Source organism: Saccopteryx bilineata, chromosome 9 (assembly GCF_036850765.1).
Source record: "Saccopteryx bilineata isolate mSacBil1 chromosome 9, mSacBil1_pri_phased_curated, whole genome shotgun sequence".
Lineage (NCBI taxonomy): Eukaryota > Metazoa > Chordata > Mammalia > Chiroptera > Emballonuridae > Saccopteryx > Saccopteryx bilineata.
In genome coordinates, this window is record NC_089498.1 from 24061658 (window position 1) to 24084563 (window position 22906).

At 46.2% G+C, this 22906-nt stretch overlaps 1 protein-coding gene across 3 annotated transcripts in view; it reads left to right on the forward strand.

Annotated features, from left to right (window-relative positions):
* Positions 1-778: 778 nt before the first annotated feature.
* The window catches only part of AARS1 (alanyl-tRNA synthetase 1), a 29664-nt gene continuing 7536 nt past the window's right edge, over positions 779-22906 (forward strand). The window contains exons 1-13 of one of the 3 annotated variants that reach the window (XM_066243347.1): positions 779-853; positions 5167-5331; positions 6040-6228; positions 6805-6950; positions 11954-12145; positions 13052-13196; positions 13556-13701; positions 15339-15447; positions 15598-15748; positions 18017-18141; positions 18532-18676; positions 19493-19671; positions 20253-20366. In XM_066243347.1, coding sequence (XP_066099444.1) covers positions 5188-5331; positions 6040-6228; positions 6805-6950; positions 11954-12145; positions 13052-13196; positions 13556-13701; positions 15339-15447; positions 15598-15748; positions 18017-18141; positions 18532-18676; positions 19493-19671; positions 20253-20366 — 1785 coding nt within the window. In that variant the 5' untranslated portion in view covers positions 779-853; positions 5167-5187. The other 2 variants (XM_066243349.1, XM_066243348.1) reach the window with 2 other exon arrangements.

The following is a 22906-nucleotide window of genomic DNA, read 5'->3' on the forward strand; positions in this document are numbered from 1 at the left end:
CCAGGCGCTAGAGTGGCTCTGGTCGCGGCAGAGCAACCCCCGGAGGGGCAGAGCATCGCCCCCTGGTGGGCAGAGCGTGGCCTCTGGTGGGCGTGCCGGGTGGATCCCGGTCCAGCGCATGCGGGAGTCTGACTGTCTCTCCCGTTTCCAGCTTCAGAAAAATACAAAAAAAAAAAAAAAAATAGAATGCTCAGGTCGCCAGTTCAAAGCCCTGGGCTTGCCTGGTCAAAGTACAAATGGGAGTTGATGCTTCCTGCTCCTCACTCCTTTTTCTCTCTCTCCTCTCTAAAATAAATAAATTAATTAAAAAATATATTAACTTTTTCAAAGGCAAATCGAGGGCCAGATGCCAAATCAGTCGTCGCTCAACGATTACATTACTTCTTACATACTAAATCCAATTAGGTCTGACAAGGACAAGTGTATTCATAGACACAGTATATCAGAATATTTCAAGTCTGGATACTGTTCTGTAATAAAATGAACAGAACTATATACTGAGATGTGACCTCTACCAAGCACACGCCACCGTTCCCTCTTATTAACCTTGTCAACTGTTAGGACTTTAAATACACACGTAAACCAAAACATCAGCCTCGAGAAGTCCGCATCCTACCCTGTCATGTGACGTACCCGTTCTTTCTTTCCCTGCCATTGCATCAGCCAATTTAGATTTGACTTCCCAGAAACCTAAGAATCTCGGATTGATTGGCATATTTATTCACCAATAAAATCTCCGAGAGGGAAGACGCGGTGGGACACTTTCCATAGGGGCGCTGTGATTGGACGGGGCGGTGCGCGTTTCGGCGTGGGTTAGGTTGGGGCTGGTGCATCTGCCGGTCTGCGGGAACAGGTAACCGCGGGCTACTGGTGGTGGACTCTAGGCCAGGAGTGAGGGACCACGGCCCTCGGGAGAAGTAGGCGGGTCTCGAAAATCTGTACGGCGAGAGCGGCTGGGCCCGCGATCTGAAAGCGCAGCGGCCACAGTGGGTCCTTGGGGCAGGCCTCTCGCAGCCTCTGGAACCGGACCCTGTACTGGAGCCGGGGCAGCTTACCTGGCAGACGCGGCAGCTGACTGGTGGGAGTGGAGCGGCCTGGGGAGGCCTTGCTGAGGACCAAGATCTTGGGAGGCTCACGGTTGCCATTGACTATCCACCCAAGTGAGGTTTTATCTCCTACTGGTGGGAGGAAAGTGGTGTGTGTGTGTGGGGGGGGTGTGTGTCAAGGGTGGAGTCTGTGTGAGCCATTATCTAAATTCTTAAAATTAACCAAATAACTGATACTGATCCAGGCCTTATCATGTTCAACTATTACTTTCTCAGACAGTTTGCGTTCCCTGGTGTACTTTAAGTTCATTCAGAGTTTGCTCTTAAAGAATTATTAAAAGCTAATCGTGAAATTTTTGTTAGCATCCTCTGTACTGGATACTGAGGATATACCTGTAATGGTGAGCAAAAATCGGTCATGATTTCCACTGATATGGAAGGAACCTAATAGCCTGATGGGGTGATGATTTTTTTTTTTTTTTGACAGAGATAGAGAGAGAGAGTCAGAGAGAGGGATAGACAGGGACAGACAGACAGTAATGGAGAGATGAGAAGCATCAATCATTAGTTTTTATTGTGACACCTTAGTTGTTCATTGATTGCTTTCTCATATATGCCTTGACCGTGGAGCTACAGCAGACCAAGTAACCCCTTGCTCGAGCCAGCGACCTTGGGTCCAAGCTGGTGAGCTTTGCTTAAACTAGATGAGCCCACACTCAAGCTGGCAACCTCAAGGTCTCGATCCTGGGTCCTCCACATCCCAGTCCGACGTTCTATCCACTGTGCCACTGCCTGGTCAGGCAGGTGAAGAATATTAAACAAGCCATCAAATGCATGAAATTATGAAGGAGGACACCTAGGGCTTTGAGAATAAAATAGGGAGAATCTAATCAAGAAGGAGAAGGCTTCCTTAAATGTGTCTCTTTGAAATTGAAATATAAAAAAATGACAATTAACTAGGAAAAGGGAAAAAGTGGGAGTAGGGTAGACAGTTTACCCGGCAAATGAAGAGCGTATTGTAAAGTCCCTAAACTGAAAGGTCAGTGTGACTTGTTATTCATGACTTACGGCTCCTGCTGGGAGGTGGAATCTGAGGGCACTCTTTTGTGCTACCTCTGTATCCCATACTGCCTGCCAGTTTACTTATATTGAATAGAATTATATTGAATAGATGGTGACAGTTTAGTCCCAGCCTTCACTGGGCTTATTATTGCCAATATATTGGATTCTTTTACATCATACTGCAGTTATTGCTATACATTACTGTCTCATCATTAAGGACATAAACTGTCACCTTGGTGCCTAGTACCATAGTAGGAATGCATTAAGTCAAATTAATAAGCAAAAATGGAAAGTTCGTGTGTCTCATAATTTAACTGCTTATTTGCCTCAGGAGGGAGCAGCAAACACATAAAACAGTTAAAATGGTGCTGCTCAGAATTAACCACTGTAAATTTATTTATGTCACCCTTTTTGAGATTGATTGAGGGCCATGATGAAAAGGGATGAGGAAGAATATGATGGGACAAACTTTCTAAAAACCTTAGCCTTGACTCCTTAGCATGGACACAAAGTCCACATCTGTGGGAATTACAGTCAGCTATTTGGCTCTGTCAGCCAGTGTTTCACTATCTTTTGGCCCAGAGAGGGCTTTTGTTTAATGAGTTGATTAAGTTGTGAATAAATCAATTGACATTTCGGTTAAAACAAAACCTAAGAGAGTGTCATGTTCATTGTAGGCCTCTTTATTGTATCTTCCTCATGTTAAACAAAAAAATTAACATCCAGAGCTAAAAGGTTTTTTTATTTTATTTTATTTATTGATTTTTAGTGAGAGAAGGGAGAGAGACAGAAACAGTAGTATTGATCTGTTCCTGTATGTACCCTGACCAGGAATTGAACCTGCAACCTTTGCATATTGGCCAGTGCTACCGAGCTATCCAGCCGGGGCTTTAAAAAAAGGGTTTGTTGGGCCATTGTTAGCAAGAAAAGAAAACCAGGTCCTGGAGCACAAAGTCTAAACCATCAGCAGTGATGGCAGGTGTCCACTGTCCTGGAGTTGTCAAGGGAGGAAAGTTGGGGAGAGAGATAAGTTGTTCTGGAAGGATTTACATTGGCTATATAGGTATAGTGGGTGGAAGCAGGTGAAGTGGGGCTAGTTCTGGGATTGGGGCAGAGTCTGAAACGAAGTGTTTGCTCCTTTGGATTGGTGGTGGGCTGTTGGGAAAGTTTGTTTGTAAACAAGAAACCAAGACTGCTGCGCTTTCTATGACAACTGGCTGTTAGGTAATCACAGAAATAGCCATGTGGAAGTTAATTCAGAGTTCCAACATATTATACCCAAGAATGTGAGCAGTCTAGTTATTATCTGGCCGCCAGCTATTAATGTCCTAACTGCTCTCTGCTTTCTCTCACTCTCTGGCCTGCTATAATTTAGAACAACTCAAATTTATTTTTCTTGTCACTCACCAGAAGGAAGAAAATTTTGATCTAAGTGACTTACTAGTATCCATTTTGTTTCTTTAGGGCTTTCCATTTTACAAATTACTTCCTAATACAGGATGGCTTTTGAGCCTCACACCCGCTCCAGGTAGAGTAAGCAGAGTAGATGTTCCTTTTTTTTTTTTTTTTTACAAAAAAAGGAAACAAACAACAAAGTGACTTATTTAAGGTTTAGAGTTGGGTCAAAAAATCTAGAGACTTTTATTTATTTATTTATTTATTTATTTATTTATTATTTTTTGTATTTTTCTGAAGCTGGAAACGGTGAGAGACAGTCAGACAGACTCCCGCATGCGCCCAACCGGGATCCACCCGGCACGCCCATCAGGGGCTACGCTCTGTCCACCAGGGGGCGATGCTCTGCCCCTCCGGGGTGTCGCTCTGCGGGGACCAGAGCCGCTCTAGCGCCTGGGGCAGAGGCCAAGGAGCCATCCCCAGTGCCCGGGCCATCTTTGCTCCAATGGAGCCTTGGCTGCGGGAGGGGAAGAGAGAGACAGAGAGGAAGGGGGGGGTGGAGAAGCAAATGGGCGCTTCTCCTATGTGCCCTGGCCGGGAATCGAACCCGGGTCCCCCGCACGCTAGGCCGACGCTCTACCGCTGAGCCAACTGGCCAGGGCAATCTAGAGACTTTTAAATGTTGTGAATGAGATAGTTCCCATTTTTCTAGATACCGACTGCTGCGTGGTACTGCAGTCCCATGGTTGGTACTCTCCACCAAGGTCTGACACTTCTCCTCAACCTGTCTCTCAGAGAAATCATAATATATATGAAAGAGTTTTGAAATTGTAAAGTTGTTTTATTTTTTGATTTCTCTCTTCTGATTCCCTTTCATTTTCACTGATTCTCTGAGCTCCTCAGCGTGGCTACAACATCCTCACTCCCTAGTAATCTGATAGCTGGGAAAACAGCAGTTTACTGGTTGTGATTCTGGGGGTGCTCAGGCCAGGTGGAGGTACATACATGCCTGCTGCTTGCAGGCGATCACTTATGCAGATAAACTCACCTCCAGGTTCACTGCTGCTGACAGCAGAATATTATTCCTCCCCTGGAGACCCTGGCTTTGGAGATTATGGAACTTTTCATAGAATATGAATTAACATGTAGATTAACACAAAGCTGGGAAGGTCTTTAAAGTTCATCTACTATGGACCTTTTCCTTTGTTGGTGAAGTGAAGTAACTCAAGGACTTGAAGCTAGGATTGGAACCCAGGTGCCCTGAATCCCCCCCCCCCCCCCCCCCCGTGAGCATCTCTGCTGGGTTATGAATTCTGAGTGTTTTTATTCTCATTCCCAAACTCCTAGCCTAGGGCCTGGCATAGAATGGCTGCTACTTACATACTTTGAAATAAATGAATACATGAAGAAACTACCTCCTGCTCCTGCTGTGCTTCATGTGATGGTGTATTGACTCTGTTGAGGTTGGCATGGGAAGGAAGAACAAATGGGGCTGCTGTCTGCTGGTGCAGCAAGTTTTGCTCTGATGATGATTTTAGCCTTGGACATTACAACATCGAGGTTTCAGGATCAGACTGCTTACCGATGTCCTGCTTTGACTTGGCCTGAGAAGCCAGGAGTCTTGTGTAATGCCACTATCTCTTAGTTTCAATTCTCTTGTTAGTTCTGCAGGGTTACTTTCAAGATGGACTCAACCCTCACAGCAAGTGAAATCCGGCAGCGATTTATAGATTTCTTCAAGAGAAATGAACACACTTATGTTCACTCATCTGCTACCATCCCATTGGATGATCCCACATTGCTCTTTGCCAACGCGGGCATGAACCAGGTAAGGATTTTCCCCCCTTCCTCTTGGCTATTTGTTTACAAAGGAGGCAGCAAAGCTCCCAGAGTCAGACAGAATCCCTCATCTGTCACTCACTGTGTGGTCTTGTGGGATACCATTTACTTGATATCATTTTTTAAAAATTATAATTACTAATTATTTCATTTTAATTAATTTAATTTTATATAGTCACATGTGGTTAGTGACCAAGTGGGAAAAAGAAGGCAAAGTTACACATATAACAATGATACATCAATGATATCTCCTTACATATCCAGTCAGGCTGATCTTACTCCCTTAATGCAGGTCTCAAACTTTTTTTTTCCTTATCACCTTTACTCCCAAGCCAGCACATCAGTTTCAGAATGAGTTCTTCCCAAAAGACCACATAAGCCCTGACTGCCAGATTTGCAAGGAAGCGCACATTTCAGCACGTCCGCCTTTGGCTGTTTTAGACCTGGCAGGCCTTTCCCCATGCAGGTGGTGTCACTGGTGGGGACCATTAGAGAACTAGGGCCAGGGAGAAGCTGCTTCCAGAGGGCAACCTCTGCTGCAGCCCTGTGTGGCCACCTGCCTTTGAGAAGGTTCTATATTCTGGGCTAATTAAATCAGAAACTGAACAGTTTGTATGTGGTCTCTTCCTACCAGTGTATGATCTCCTGATATAACTACAGTTCTTTAGAAGTTGAAATGTACCCTTTCTTTTTATAGTTCAAACCCATCTTCCTGAACACTATTGACCCATCTCACCCTATGGCAAAGCTGAGCAGAGCTGCCAATACCCAGAAATGCATCCGGGCCGGGGGCAAACACAATGACCTTGATGACGTAGGCAAGGATGTCTATCATCACACCTTCTTTGAGATGTTAGGCTCCTGGTCTTTTGGAGATTACTTCAAGGTAAGCTCAAAGCAGGAGATTGACTGGGGTTTTGAGCAAAGCAGTTATTACCACTGAGGAAAGTAGGTTCTAATTTGGTTGTTTTAAAATATGAAATATCATTTAGGAATAACCTCCTAAATGATGATATTTTAATACTTCTTGGAAGTGGTATCTATGATTTGATGATTTCAGTTCACATTTGATTTCTTGCATAAATTGATAATCCTGAATTCCACTAAGTTTATGATGAATGTATTTTAGTTTGAGATCCCTGTTCCCAAGATCTGGACTTTTTGTCCTCATATTAAATAGTAAAATAAACCAAACACTAGTTTGGCTGTGTTCCACATCCTCTTTTCTTCTTTTTACACTTTTTCATTGATGAGAAAGAGAGAGGAATAAAGAGAGGGGTGAGGAAGGGAGAGCAAGAGCGAGAAACATCAACTCATTCCGTTTAGTTGTGTACTCATTGATGTCTTCTTGTACGTGCTCTGACCAGGAGTCAGACCCACGACTCTGGTGCACCAGGTTGACACTTTATCCACTGAGCCATCCAGCCACGGCCCACATCTTTCTTTTTGTTCCTTTTTGTAGGAATTGGCATGTAAGATGGCTCTGGAACTTCTCACCCAAGAGTTTGGTATTCCAGTTGAAAGGCTTTACGTTACTTACTTTGGTGGGGATGAAGCAACTGGCTTAGAACCAGACCTGGAGTGCAAACAGATCTGGCGAAACTTGGGGTAAGAATGCAGCTTACATTTGGAGAGAATGGAGGAATAAAGTGATTCCTCAACTTAGTGTCAGAGTGGGCTCTTATGATGTGGGGTGCATTGCCATATCTCATTTTGTAGCGGAGGTGGGACTGACTGGGAGTAATTATCCTTTGGTACCCACGTTGTTTCTTTTTTTTCTTGTGACAGAGAAGGACAGATAGGAAAGACAGGAAGGGAGAGAGAAGCATCAATTCTTTGTTTTGGCACGTTAGTTGTTTACTGATTGCCTTCTCATATGTGCCTTGACCGGGGGGCTACAGCAGACTGAGTGACCCCTTGCTTAAGCCAGCGGCCTTGGGCTTCAAGCTGGTGACCATGGGGTCATGTCTATGATCCCACACTCAAGCCAGTGACCCTGTGCTCAAGTGGGGTTTCGAACCTGGGTCCTCTGCATCCCAGTCCAACACTCTATCCATTGTACCATCACCTGGTCAGGACCCACGTTGTTTCTTAATTGGTCATTCTGGTGTGAAAAGCCATCATAAAGAGTCTCTGTCATATTTTTTATTTCTGTATGTTTCTAGAAATTGTGCCAATAATGCATATGTTGTAAAAATTGAAACTACATAGAAATGTACAAATAAGTAGAAAATCTCTGAGATTGAGAATTGTTAGTAGTTTGATACCCCTTTTATATTCTTCCAGGCCTTTTCCATATTTCTGTAGCCCTGTGTGTATCTTTTTTGTTTTGTTTTGTTTTAAATTTATTTATTTATTTATTTATTTATTTATTTATTTTTTACAGAGACAGAGAGTGAGTCAGAGAGAGGGATAGACAGGGACAGACAGACAGGAACGGAGAGAGATGAGAAGCATCAATCATTAGTTTTTCTTTTTTTTTTTTTTTCATTTTTCTGAAGCTGGAAACGGGGAGAGACAGTCAGACAGACTCCCGCATGCGCCCGACCGGGATCCACCCGGCACGCCCACCATGGGGCGACGCTCTGCCCACCAGGGGGCGATGCTCTGCCCATCCTGGGCGTTGCCATATTGCGACCAGAGCCACTCTAGCGCCTGAGGCAGAGGCCACAGAGCCATCCCCAGTGCCCGGGCCATCTTTGCTCCAATGGAGCCTTGGCTGCAGGAGGGGAAGAGAGAGACAGAGAGGAAAGCGTGGCGGAGGGGTGGAGAAGCAAATGGGCGCTTCTCCCGTGTGCCCTGGCCGGGAATCGAACCCGGGTCCTCCGCACGCTAGGCCGACGCTCTACCGCTGAGCCAACCGGCCAGGGCTCATTAGTTTTTCATTGCGCGTTGCAACACCTTAGTTGTTCATTGATTGCTTTCTCATATGTGCCTTGACCGCAGGCCTTCAGCAGGCCGAGTAACCCCTTGCTGGAGCCAGCGACCTTGGGTTCAAGCTGGTGGGCTTTTGCTCAAACCAGATGAGCCTGTGCACTCAAGCTGGTGACCTCGGGGTCTTGAACTTGGGTCCTCTGCATCCCAGTCTGACGCTCTATCCACTGCGCCACCGCCTGGTCAGGCATGTGTGTATCTTTTTTAACAGAGTGGTATTCTTCATATGAAACAGATTTTTTCTTATGGAAATGTAATGGTGTCAAACAGATTTAGGACAAAGGAAGTTTCAGTGGTTTTTTGTTTGTTTGTTAGTTTTTACTTGGGAATGAGGGGAGAGGGTCTCTGGGTGGGGGAGGTATGAGGAGTTGTAAAAGGCTATGTGTGTGGTGTTTTTTTTATCTTTTTTTTTTTTTTTTTGTATTTTTCTGAAGCTGGAAATGGGGAGAGATAGTCAGACAGACTCCCACATGCGCCCGACCGGGATCTACCCGGCACGCCCACCAGGGGCGAAGCTCTGCTCACCAGGGGGCGATGCTCTGCCCCTCCGGGGTGTCGCTCTGCCGCGACCAGAGCCACTCTAGCGCCTGGGGCAGAGGCCAAGGAGCCATCCCCAGCGCCCGGGCCATCTTTGCTCCAATGGAGCCTTGGCTGCAGGAGGGGAAGAGAGAGACAGAGAGGAAGGAGGGGGGGTGGAGAAGCAAATGGGCGCTTCTCCTATGTGCCCTGGCCGGGAATCGAACCCGGGTCCCCCGCACGCCAGGCCGACGCTCTACCGCTGAGCCAATCGGCCAGGGCTGCGGTGTTGTTTTTAAATTAATTTTTAATTTATTGTGTTTACATGGATTCAAGTGTCCCACTGAATATAACTCCCTCACCCCCACCCCTGTACCTCTTTTCATACTTCCTTTTATACCCTCCCCTAACTCCCTCCCTGCTTCCCTCTAGGATTTGTTTCCCTGTTATCTATATCTCTGTGTTAGGTATATATAGTTTCACTAATCCCTTTACCTTCTCTGATTCCATCCCCTCATCCCCTTCCCTCTGACTGCTGTCCCTCTGGTCCCTGTTACCCCCCCTCCCCCCGCCTCTATTCCGTTCCTCAGTTCACTTTGTTCATTAGATTCCACAAATATGTGAGATCATGATATTTTTCTTTCTCTGCTTGGTGTGTGTGTATTTTTATACAGTGTAATTCTAAAGTAAAATCATGTAGCATAAAAAGTAACGTGATGGCTGAGCTATGTGTGTTCTGTGCCTTGGACTGAATAGAATTTGTGAAGTGCTACATCAAGAGGAATCTAACTGTGGGGTGATGTACCCTATAGACAGCTGGGATGCCCGTAATGTCCTTGTCTTGTTTTCTTATTCCTTGTACTGAACTATGTTGTCCTTTCTTGTATAGCTTTTTAGTACATGTAAGCAGTGCTACCTTTTTTTCTTTTTCTTAACTTTTACTTTTACTTCAGTTACATTATTCCAATGCAGCTTCCCCTTGAAACTTGAAATTCCTATTTGGTTAGAAGCTATAGTCTAAATCAGGGGTCGGGAACCTATGGCTCACAAGCCATTTGTGGCTCTTTTGATGGCTGCATCTGGCTCGCAGACAAATCTTTAATAAAAAAATAATGTTAAAAATATAAAACAAAAAAATATATAGAACATTCTCATGTATTACAATCCATTCATTTTCTACCGCTCATGTTCATGGTTGTGGGTGACTGGAGCCAATCACAGCTGTCCTCCGGAACAACACCAAATTTTTATTGGATAATGCCTGACGTACACGGGTCGTTGTATGGCTCTCACGGAATTACATTTTAAAATATGTGGCGTTCATGGCTCTCTCAGCCAAAAAGGTTCCCAACCCCTGGTCTAAATGGACTTGGACATTTTTGGTGGTGACATATGTGAAACTTAAATACTAATCTTGATTTTCAGAATCCTGTTTCACTTGCTTCACCCATATCTGTGCTTTGTTTATTAAGTAAGCGTTGTCTTTTTTAGGTGCTTTATTACCCAGCAAGTTTCAGCAGTCAACTATTTTGGAAATGTTTTAATCTTTTTTTAAAGTTCTTAAAAATTTTATAATTTTAGAAAGAGAGAGAAAGACAGAAAAGAAATGTTTTAATCTTTTTTTTTTTTTCCTGTATTTTTCTGAAGCTGGAAACAGGGAGAGACAGTCAAACAGACTCCCGCATGCGCCCAACCGGGATCCACCCGGCACGCCCACCAGGGGCGATGCTCTGCCCACCAGGGGGCAATGCTCTGCCCCTCTGCCGCGACCAGAGCCACTCTAGTGCCTGGGGCAGAGGCCAAGGAGCCATCCCCAGCGCCCGGGCCATCCTTGCCCCAATGGAGCCTCGGCTGTGGGAGGGGAAGAGAGAGACAGAGAGGAAGGGGGGGAGGTGGAGAAGCAAATGGGCGCCTCTCCCATGTGCCCTGGCTGGGAATTGAACCCGGGTCCCCCGCACGCCAGGCCGACGCTCCACTGCTGAGCCAACTGGCCAGAGCCAAAATGTTTTAATCTTATGAAATTTTTTTCTATTTTTTTAAGAGAGACAGGAATTGGGGGGAGAGAGATGAAAAGCATCAACTTGTAGTTGCTTCACTTTAGTTGTTTGTTCATTGATTGCTTCTCATATGTGCATTGATGGGGGAGGGTGCTCAAAGCAAGTCAGTGATCTCTTGCTCAGGCCAGTAACCCTGCACTCACACTGGCAAGCCTACTCTCAAGCTGGATGAGCCTGCACTCAGGCTGGTGCCCTTGGGACTTTGAACCTGGTTCCTCAGCATCCCAGGTCCATGCTCTATCCACTTTGCTACCACCAGTCAGAATAATCTTATTAAATTCTTTTTGTTATTTTAAGGTAAAAGACGGATAACTGAATTAGGGTATTGAGAGGTGACTTTAATCAGGTTTTTTAAAACATTTATACTGTCATATAGTCTTTTTTTTTTTTTTTTTCATTTTTCTGAAGCTGGAAACAGGGAGAGATAGTCAGACAGACTCCCGCATGCGCCCGACCGGGATCCACCCGGCACACCCACCATGGGGCGAGGCTCTGCCTACCAGGGGGCGATGCTCTGCCCATCCTGGGCGTCGCCATATTGCGACCAGAGCCACTCTAGCGCCTGAGGCAGAGGCCACAGAGCCATCCCCAGCGCCCGGGCCATCTTTGCTCCAATGGAACCTTGGCTGCGGGAGGGGAAGAGAGAGACAGAGAGGAAAGCGCGGCGGAGGGGTAGAGAAGCAAATGGGCGCTTCTCCTGTGTGCACTGGCTGGGAATCGAACCCGGGTCCTCCGCACGCTAGGCCGACGCTCTACCGAGTCTTTTTTTTTTTTTAAAGGACCATTTATCAAGAAAATATTTGCTTAAATTCTGGTCATGTTCAGAATAAACACTTGTTTTTATGTGTTTCTTTCTAGGTTTTATCCATATCTTTGAATATTTTTATTTAGTTACAATCGGAGCATATGTATATTTTGTATTCCATTGTTATCACTCGAGAAGGATCATGTTCTGCTTCTTTTAACAGGATCTGTTTGCAGTCTCATCATTAGTAATTGCCAAAGAGTAGGAATTTATAAGGATGTCTTTTTACAGTGGATGCAAGTCTGTGCTGAATCCTTGTCGGTGGCTATAACTGGATTTACTATCCCTACTGTGTGCAGGATGGATGACACCAAAATCCTCCCCGGCAACATGAAGGATAACTTCTGGGAGATGGGTGACACAGGCCCATGTGGCCCCTGCAGTGAGATCCACTATGACCGGATTGGTGGTCGGGATGCTGCCCATCTTGTCAACCAGGATGACCCCAACGTGCTGGAGATCTGGAACCTTGTGTTCATCCAGTATAACAGGTGCCGTGGGGTCCTAAACTGTTACTGCTAAGAGCAGCACCCCTCTGTGAGCTGCATAGGAAATGAGGAGCTTAGCACATGGCGGTCATCTCATCCTGGTCATTGGGGATGGTGGAGCAGTGCTAACACTGACACTGAAGGCATCACGGGATCATTTTTTTTTTCTTTTCCAAGTGAGAGAAGGGGAGATATACAAACGCCTGTATGTGCCCTGACTGGGATCAACCTGGCATCCCCTATCTGGGGCTGATGCTCTGCCCATCTGGGGCCATGCTTGCAACTGAGCTATTTTTAGTGCCTGAGGCAGAGGCTCCACAGAACCATCTTCAGCACTTGGTCCAATGCACTTGAACCAATCAAGCCATGGCTTCAGAAAGAGGGGAGAGAAAGGGAGAGAGAGAAGGGAGAGGAGGGTGGAAAAGCACATGGTTGCTTCTCCTGTGTGCCCTGCCTGGGAATCGAACCTGGGACTTCCACACGCTGGGCTGACACTGTATAACTGAGCCAACTGTCCAGGGCTGCGTCACGGGATCTTGTGGCACATTCTTTACATTTTATTTCTCAAATTTTTCCTCTGATCTCTGGGTCAGTGCTGGGTCTATTCTTTTATAAATTAGTTTTATTCTCCATGATACGGCTTAAGGGCTATGTCTATAATGTGATTTTTGCTATAATTTGGACTCTTATTTTAAAGCTTTATTTCTTTGAAAGTTTGCCTCATTCCTAAATGGACCCTCAGAATACTTCTTACCTTTCTACCTTTATTTCCCTCCTCCCATGAAACCAGACAGGGGCAAATGGCAAAAGGTTGTAGTCTGCACACTGCTATGTAAATGAGTGTTAACCAGCAGGGAGAGGTAGCAGCCTGAGTCCTCTCTCAACTTCCTTTTGCTCTGGATCATGCAGGGAAACCGATGGAATTCTGAAACCTCTTCCTAAGAAAAGTATCGACACAGGGATGGGCCTGGAGCGACTGGTGTCTGTGTTGCAGAATAAGATGTCCAACTATGACACTGATCTTTTTGTCCCTTACTTTGAAGCCATTCAGAAGGTACTGGTCCTTTTGCAAAAACTGCCAACTTCTGTGGAAGTTTCCAGGCTGGACTCTTAGCAGTGCCATCAAAAGTAGAATAACCAGGTGCTTTGCCAGTTGAGAGTAACTGCGACCATCTGCCAGTTTTATTGTTATTAACACATGGCTCTAGGCAGAAGTCACTGTAATTTGTGGAGTGCAAAGGGCTGGCTAGGGGCCCTTTGCTTCTATCACTCTCATCTTTCTTGGGGTTATAAGATCTGATAAGAGGATTGTTCTTTCTCCTAATGCACCTCAGTCCTCTCGAAACCTCATAGGGCAAGGCAGTGCAAGAAAGGCCTTTTGCTCATGCTCTGCCCCCTGGATTTTACCTGTAGGGCACAGGTGCCCGGCCATACACTGGGAAAGTTGGTGCTGATGATGCTGACGGGATCGACATGGCCTACCGGGTGCTGGCTGACCATGCTCGGACCATCACTGTGGCACTGGCCGATGGCGGCCGCCCTGACAACACAGGGCGGGGGTAAGTATGTTACACTTAGGGCAATGGTAGGACTCTGTGGAACTTAAAACTATACTTTATCTTTTTTTTTTTTTTTTTTTTTTATAGGGACAGAGAGTCAGAGAGAGGGATAGACAGACAGGAACAGAGGGAGATGAGAAGCATCAATCATCAGTTTTTCGTTGCGACCCCTTAGTTGTTCATTGATTGCTCTCTCATAGGTGCCTTGACCGTGGGCCTTTAGCAGACCGAGTAACCCCTTGCTTGAGCCAGCGACCGTGGGCTCAAGCTGGTGAGCTTTTTGCTCAAGCCAGATGAGCCCGCGCTCAAGCTGGCGACCTCGGGGTCTCGAACCTGGGTCTTCCGCATCCCAGTCCGACGCTCTATCCACTGCGCCACCGCCTGGTCAGGCTCATTGTTTCTTTGTCTTCTAGGTAGTTGGAGGGAAGCTTTCTTTTTTTAGAGATGAAGGGAGTTTTAGCCTATACTGAAGGGTATCACTGTATTAGATCTTTGCTGCTCAGCACAGATGATAAGGAGGGATAGAATATTAGAGGTGGTGCGGCCTGACCTGTAGTGGCGCGGTGCATAGAGTGTCGACCTGGAACGCTGAGGTCAACAGTTCAGAACCCTGGGCTTTACCCAGTCAAGGCACATACGACAAGCAACAAGCAAGTAATAAACAACTAAAGTGAAGCAACTATGAGTTTATACTTCTTGCTCCTCCCCAACCTCCTCTCTCTGTAAAAGCAATAAAATTTAAAAAAAAATTTATTGATTTATTTTAGAGATATAGGATGATTGGTCTGTTCCTTATATGTGTCCTGACTAGGAATCGAACTGGTAACCTCTGCTTCAGAGTGACCCTCTAACCAACCGAGCTATCAGCCAGGGCAATAAAATAAAATCTTCAAAATAAAAGAAGTGGTGGGGTTGGGTCGGTCTGGACAAGTTCCAGGCAACTTCATTACTGACAGGCAGTGCCTGGGATTGTGGGCATCAAGTCCACCATTGGTCTGTCTGTACTTGCCTCCATCCCTGGAGCCAGGAAAATGAGCCAGGATTACCCCAGGTCATCCTCGATGCATATTTGCGGGTATGGTACTGAGTTTTGTGCTGGGATTCATGTTAATGGCCTTGGAGAACGCAAAATGAAGCAATCATAGGATAAATCATAGGATAGCGGAAGACAATGTTGGTCATCTTGTTTTGGGTCGAATTCCAAAGAACTACAAAACATTCTAGCCCTGGCTGGTTGGCTCAGTGGTAGAGCGTCGGCCTGGCATGCAGAAGTCCCGTGTTCGATTCCCAGCCAGGGCACAGAGGAGAAGCGCTCATCTGCCTCTCCACCCCTACCCCTCTCCTTCCTCTCTGTCTCTCTCTTCCCCTCCCGCAGCCGAGGCTCCATTGGCCCTGCCTGGGGATGGCTCTGTGGCCTCTGCCTCAGGCGCTGGAGTGGCTCTGATCACTGCGGAGCAATGCCCCGGAGGGGCAGAGCGTCGCCCCCTGGTGGGCAGAGCGCGTGCCGGGTGGATCCCGGTCGGGCGCATGCGGGAGTCTGTCTGACTGTCTCTCCCCGTTTCCAGCTTCAGAAAAATGCAAAAAAAAACATTCAGCTGGGAAAGTGTCTAACTGGGGCTGGGTTCTGCCTTTTACAGGTATGTGTTGAGACGGATTCTCCGCCGGGCTGTCCGATACTCCCATGAGAAACTCAATGCCAGCAAGGGTTTCTTTGCTACATTAGTAGATGTTGTCGTCCAGTCCCTGGTAGGTCTATTTCCCTGCTTACTTCTGTACTCAAACACATACCTGAAGAGGACAAGGGTGGGAGGTGACATGCTCTTAATGAGAATACTTAGAGGGGTCATAGAATAGTCCCTGGCTTCACTGGGCCCACATTTGTTTCCCCTTTGCTAGGGCGATGCATTTCCTGAGCTAAAGAAGGACCCGGATATGGTCAAGGACATCATTAATGAAGAAGAAGTGCAATTTCTCAAGACTCTCAGTAGAGGGCGTCGCATCCTGGACAGGAAAATTCAGAGCCTGGGAGACAGCAAGACTATTCCTGGTAAAGACCAGTTTCTTCCTTTCTCCATCTAGGCTGTTTTGTCTATCTGGAAGATGCAAGCCCTTTTTTTGTAAACTAACAGTGGACTCCCATGTCTCCAAAGGCAGAGCATGGCTTGGTTAAACTGCTTGTGGTGTAATATGGGTTTTATATTAAAATGATAAAATATGTTATTATGGTCAAGTATTCAAACACCATAGAAGTAAAAGTGAAAATTCTCTTTCCCAATTATGTTTCTCAGAGGTAACAGCTCTTAAAAGCTTGGTGTATTCAGGATTTTTCTCTATTTGTATACAAATTTGTGTGTATGTATATCTGTGCATTTTCAAGCAAAAATGGGAACATATAGTAAGATTTTGTTGATTGACTTGACAGAGGAGAGAGTAGGGAGCAAGAAGTATCAACTCATAGTTGCTTCACTTTAGTTCATTGCTTGCTTCTCGTATGTGCCTTGACTGGGCAAGTTCAGAGTTTCGAACCAGCGACCTCAGCATTCCAAGTCAATGTTGGGTCCGCTATGCCACCACAGGTCAGGCTGTACTGTTGTTTTTGTTTTTGTTTTTTTTTTGCATTTTTCTGAAGCTGGAAACAGGGAGAGACAGTCAGACAGACTCCCGCATGCGCCCGACCGGGATCCACCCGGCACGCCCACCAGGGGCGACGCTCTGTCCACCAGGGGGCGATGCTCTGCCCATCCTGGGCGTCGCCATGTTGCGACCCTCCTGGGTGTCGCCATGTTGCGACCAGAGCCACTCTAGCGCCTGGGGCAGAGGCCACAGAGCCATCCCCAGTGCCTGGGCCATCTTTGCTCCAATGGAGCCTTGGCTGCGGGAGGGGAAGAGAGAGACAGAGAGGAAGGCGTGGCGGAGGGGTGGAGAAGCAAATGGGCGCTTCTCCTGTGTGCCCTGGCCGGGAATCGAACCCGGGTCCTCCGCACGCTAGGCCGACGCTCTACCGCTGAGCCAACCGGCCAGGGCTGTACTGGTTTTTGAAACTTGATTTTTTAGCAAACAGGCTTGACCAGGTGGTGGCGCAGTGGCTAGAGCATCAGACTGGGATGCGGAGGACCCAGGTTTGAGACCCCGGAGGTTGCCAACTTGAGCGCGGGCTCATCTGGTTTGAGCAAGGCTCACCAGCTTGGACCCAAGGTCACTGGCTCAAGCAAGGGGTTACTTGGTCTGCTGTAGCCCCACGGTCAAGGCACATATGAGAAAGCAATCAATGAACAACTAAGGTGTCGCAACGAAAAACTAATGATTGATGCTTTTCATCTCTCTCCGTTCCTGTCTGTGTGTCCCTATCTATCCTCTCTCTGACTCTCTCTCTGTCTCTGTAAAAAAAAAAAAAAAAAAAAGTTTTTAGCAGACAGGACACATTAATTCTGAAACTTTTTCTTATTGAAATATAATGTACAAGGGGAAATCTTGATGAATTTTCACAAACTGAACACACTTGTTTAGATTAAGAAACAACTTTATGCCTGACTGGTGGTGGCACAGTGGATAGAGCGTTGGCTTGGGATGCTGAGGACCCAGGTTCCAAACCCTGGGTTCACTGACTTGAGTGCAGGCTCATCCAGTGTGAGCGCAGGGTCACCCGGCTTGAGCATGGGATCTAGACTTAATCTCATGGTCACTGGCTTGAAGCTCAAGGTTGCTAGCTCGAGCCCATAGTTGTTGGCTTGAGCAAAGGGTCACTGGCTTGGCTGGAGCCCCCCGGTCAAGGCACATATGAAAAGCAATCAATGACCAACTAAAGTGACGCAACTACGAGTTGATGCTTCTCATCTCTCTACCTTCCTATCTGTCTGTCTCTTTTTTTTCTTTTTTTTTTTTTTACAGAGATACAGAGTCAGAGAGAGGGATAGATAGGGACAGACAGATAGGAACGGAGAAAGATGAGAAGCATCAATCATTAGTTTTTCATTGTGAAACCTTAGTTGTTCATTGCTTGCTTGCTCATATGTGCCTTGACCGTGGGGCTACAGCAGACCGAGTAACCCCTTGCTCAAGCCAGCGACCTTGGGTCCAAGCTGGTGAGCTTTGTTCAAGCCAGATGAGCCCGCGCTCAAGCTGGCAACCTCAAGGTCTCGAACCTGGGTCCTCCACATCCCTGTCCAACGCTCTATCCACTGCGCCACCGCCTGGTCAGGCTCTGTCTGTCTCTTTAATCCATTCTGTCACTATCACTGTCCTTCTGGGAAAGGCTTGGCGTATAAAAGAAGGGGACCATCCGTGTTACTTGACACAATTCCTTTGTGCTGTGTAGGGGACACTGCTTGGCTCCTCTATGACACCTATGGCTTTCCAGTGGATCTCACTGGACTGATTGCTGAAGAGAAAGGCCTAGTGGTAGATATGGACGGCTTTGAAGAGGAGAGGAAACTGGCCCAGGTAAAGAATTTGGGGAGTGAGCTGGAGACCCAACACTTAACAAGACAGGAGTTGGCTGCAGAGCAAGCAAGTTTCCTGTCATGAAAGTCTTTGAAATCTTGTTTTCCCCAAGACCAGTGGGTCTTAACTGGGGGCATTTTGGCAACAATGTCTGAAGATATTCTTGGTTTTCACAACTGGGGGCAGGATGCTACTGGCATCTAGTGCATGGAGACCAGGGAAGCTACTCCACTTCCTGTGGTGCACAGGGTAGCCCTCAGAGTCAGTGGTGCCGAGATTGAAGAACCCTGTTCTGGAGCTTTACATTGGACATAGTTTAGCAGTTCTAAGTTCTTCAGAGTTTTTTTTTTTCTGCCTTAGGGTAACTATGCTTGTTTCTCTTACTGGCAGCTGAAATCACAGGGCAAGGGAGCTGGTGGGGAAGGACACATTATGCTGGACATTTATGCTATTGAAGAACTCCGGGAAAAGAGTCTGGAGGCAACAGATGACTCTCCAAAGTACAGTTACCTTTCGGACTCCAGTGGGAACTACGGTCTGTTACTGTGCTCATCTGGGGGGTTTTCAAGAGACTAGCTTCAAGGTTAGGTTCCTGAAATACGTATGATAGCCTCTTCCGTAGTGTTGTATATTCATGCTGTGTAATTTTATACTCAGAGACTCTTGGTGGTTGGTTTTCTTAACTCTCTATTTTGAAATAACTATAGATTCACAGAGAATTTTTTAAGTTTATAGGGAAATTTTTTATATTCTTCACCCGGTTGCCTCTCATTTTAACATCATTATAGGAAATGGATATTGTACGATTCACAGTGGCTCTTGAAGTTTGCGTTGGGGTAGTAACATTCTAAAGTTATGAAGAACCAAAAGAAATAAACAGGCATTGCATGTTTGTGCTCTTTTGCTCTTCAGAGATACCTAATTTTATCCCAGACAAATCTATAAAAGAGTATATTCTTTGTGAATTGACCTTGAAGTAGGGAGTTTATTGACTACTCTTAAAGAACTACTAAAATCAGAGTCACCACGTTTCTGTTCAGTAGCTCCGAGTTAGGGTGACCAGCTGTCCCAGTTTTCCCAGAACTGTCCTAGTTGACAGTTTTCAGTTGACACTGAAAGTCTCACATCCTGGGAAACCCTTGGGTCCAGGCAAACCAGGACATCCTACTCAGTGTGTGTTCTCTGGGGGAAAGCCAGTGTGATAAGCCCTTTCATGGAGTCTAGTGAGTTTGCTTCTAAAACACAATAAGATAATTAGGCCCTAAAGACAGTTTGAGAAATAGAATGCAGCAAAAGCCAGGTGAGAATGTGTGAATGAAGACATTGACCCTGCTTTCCTCCTCCTATGCAGCGTTCGAGAGCACAGTGGCTACAGTGATGGCTCTGCGCAGGGATAAGGTGTTTGTGGAAGAAGTGTCCACGGGTCAGGAATGTGGAGTGGTGCTGGACAAGACCTGTTTCTATGCTGAGCAAGGAGGGCAGATCTACGATGAAGGCTACCTGGTGAAGGTTGATGACAGCAGTGAAGATGTGAGTTTGCCAGAAGGGGTCTGACAAAGGGTCAGGCCTGGTCTGGGGTAGCTTTTCTGGCTCCTCAGCACCCTGGGCTTTGGGGAGCAGACACACTGATCTTTGACTTGTGTTCCATGGTCTGTATTTCTGAAGCCGAGGGAGCTGTGTATTGCACATGTTTATTTCATGGTCATTAGTTCCCTCTGTAGCAGAATCCTTGCAGGGAGGCTGTGTAGGCTGATCCTCGGTTCCTCCGTGTTTTTCTCATAAATAAGGAGAGGCAGCTCTCTAAATGGCAAGCATCCTTGTCAGAATCAGCCTCTAGCTGTGCCACTGCCAACTCTGTGGGCTTGGGTGAGTCCGAGTCAAATATATGTGTATGGATGTAAAGTGACGTGTATGTATAATGGTAAATATGGACATAATGGTGCATGTGTATATATAATACATATAATGGTATTAATGGTGTACACGTATATACACACAAGCCAGTAAAGAAAGTCTTAGAAAATTTGTGTATGTATAATTTGTATACGTAAAGAATTTATATATATACATTTACTGTTTTATTTATTGGTCTCCTCCTCGACTCCTTTTAGAAAACTGAGTTTACAGTGAAGAATACTCAGGTGCGAGGAGGGTATGTGTTACACATAGGAACAATCTATGGCAGCCTGAAAGTGGGAGATCAAGTCCGCCTGTTTATCGATGAGGTGAGTTGAATTATGCTAATCAGCATTGGATCTGGTTAGTAATCACCTTTTTTTTTTTTTTTTTTTTTTACAGAGACAGAGAGTCAGAGAGGGATAGAAGGATAGATAGGAACAGAGAGAGATGAGAAGCATCAATCATTAGTTTTTCGTTGCGCATTGCGACACCTTAGTTGTTCATTGATTGCCTTCCCATATGTGCCCCGACCATGGAGCTAAGCAGACCGAGTAACCCCCTGCTCGAGCCAGCGACCCTGGGTCCAAGCTGATGAGCTTTGCTCAAACCAGATGAGCCTCAACTCAAGCTGGCGACCTCAGTGTCTCGAACCTGGGTCCTCTGCATCCCAGTCTGATGCTCCATCCACTGCGCCACCGCTTGGTCAAGCTCACCTCCTTTTTTTATTTTTTATTTTATTTATTCATTTTTAGAGAGGAGAGAGAGAGGGAGAGAGACAGACAGAGAGGGAGAGAGAGAGACACAGAGAGAGAGAAGGGGAGAGGAGCTGGAAGCATCAGCTCCCATATGTGCCTTGACCGGGCAAGCCCAGGGTTTCGAACCAGCGACCTCAGCATTTCCAGGTTGACGCTTTATCCACTGCGCCACCACAGGTCAGGCGCTCACCTCCTTTTTTTTTTATTCATTTTTAGAGAGGAGAGAGAGAGGGAGAGAGACAGAGAGGGAGAAAGAGGAGAGAGAGAGAGAGAGAGAGAAGTAGAGGAGGAGCTGGAAGCATCAACTCCCATATATGCCTTGACCAGGCAAGCCCAAGGTTTTGAACCGGCGACCTCAGTATTTCCAGGTCGACGCTTTATCCACTGTGCCACCACAGGTCAGGCTCACCTCCTTTTTTAACTTTAGTTTTATTGAGGTACAATTGACATAAAATTGAGAGATGAAGTACAGTAATAATGAGGATATATTCTGGGAGATGCATCATTAGGTGATTTTATCATTGTGTGAACATAGAGGGCATTCCACAAGCCTAGATGTCATAGCCTAATCCACACCTGGACTTTATGGTATCCCACCATCATCTGTGCAGTCTGACATTGACCCCAAAACTGTTGTGCAGTATGTGACTGTACATTATGGTGATTTGGTATACTTACTACACATTGTGAAAAGAATTTATCTGCTCCATAGTTTGCTTGCTTGCTTTATTTATTTATTTAATAAAATATGTTTTAAGTGAGAGACAGGGAGGCAGAGAGAGAGACAGACTCCTGCATATGCCCCAACTGGGACCCACCTGGCAACCCCTATCTGGGGCTGATGCTCTGCCCATCTGGGGCCTCTGCTCTGATGCTTGGCAACCGAGCTATTTTTAGCGCCTGAGGTGAGGCTATAGAGCCATCCTCAGCATCCGAGGCCAAGTTGCTCTAACCGTTTGAGCCATGGCATGGCTACAGGAAGGGAGGGGAGAGAGAGAGAGAGAGAGAGAGAGAGAGAGAGAGAGAGAGAGAGAAAGAGAAAGAGAGAAGAGGGGGAGGGGTGGAGAAGCAGATGGTCACTTTTCCTGTGTGCTAAAACTGGGCCTCAAACCCAGGACTTCTACATGCTGGGCCGACGTTGTATCGCTGAGCCAACTGGCCAGGGCTGCTGTATGGCTGTAAATTGGTCTGTTATTACTGTCACTCTTAAGTAAAATTATAAGTAGATTATTACAAGTAGAGTAAGTTTAATGAGGTTCCCATGTCAGACAGACCACAGTGATTTCAGTTGCAATCCTAGAGACTTATTTTCTTTTTTTTTATGTTTACTTCCTTTTTTTTGACAGAGAGAGGGATAGACAGTAACGGAGAGAGATGAGAAGCATCATCAATCATCAGTTTTTCGTTGTGGCACTTTAGTTGTTCATTGATTGCTTTCTCATATATGCCTTGACCATGGGGCTACAGCAGACCAAGTAACCCCTTGCCCAACCCAGCTTCCTTGGGTCCAAGTTGGTGAGCTTTTTGCTCAAACCCAATGAGCCTGCGCTCAAGCTGGTGACCTTGGGTCTCAAACCTGGGTCCTCCACACCCCAGTCCGACACTTGATCCACTGCGCCACCGCCTGGTCAGGCGAGACTTATTTTCATAGATTGCCTTTCTCCTTGTTAACCTCATGTACTTCTTCAGGAGCCAAGGATCCTATATTAAGAAATAGATTGGCCTGACTAGGCGGTGGCGCAGTGGATGGAGCGTCAATCTGGGATGCAGAAGACCCAGGATCAAGACCCCAAGGTCGCCAGCTTGAGCACGGGCTCATCTGGCTTAAGCAAAAAGCTCACCAGTTTGGACCCAAGGTTGCTGGCTTGAGCAAGGGGTTACTCGGTCTGCTGAAGGCCCACGGTCAAGGCACATGTGAGAGGGCAATCAATGAACAACTAAGGTGTTGCAACAAAAAACTGATGATTGATAGTTCTCATCTCTCTCCAGTCCTGTCTGTCCCTATCTATCTATCCCTCTCTCTGACTCTCTCTCTGTCCCTGAAAGGGGAAAAAAAAGAAAGAAATAGATTGCGTGGCATGTGACAGAGCTCTAAAATAAGAAGATAGAAA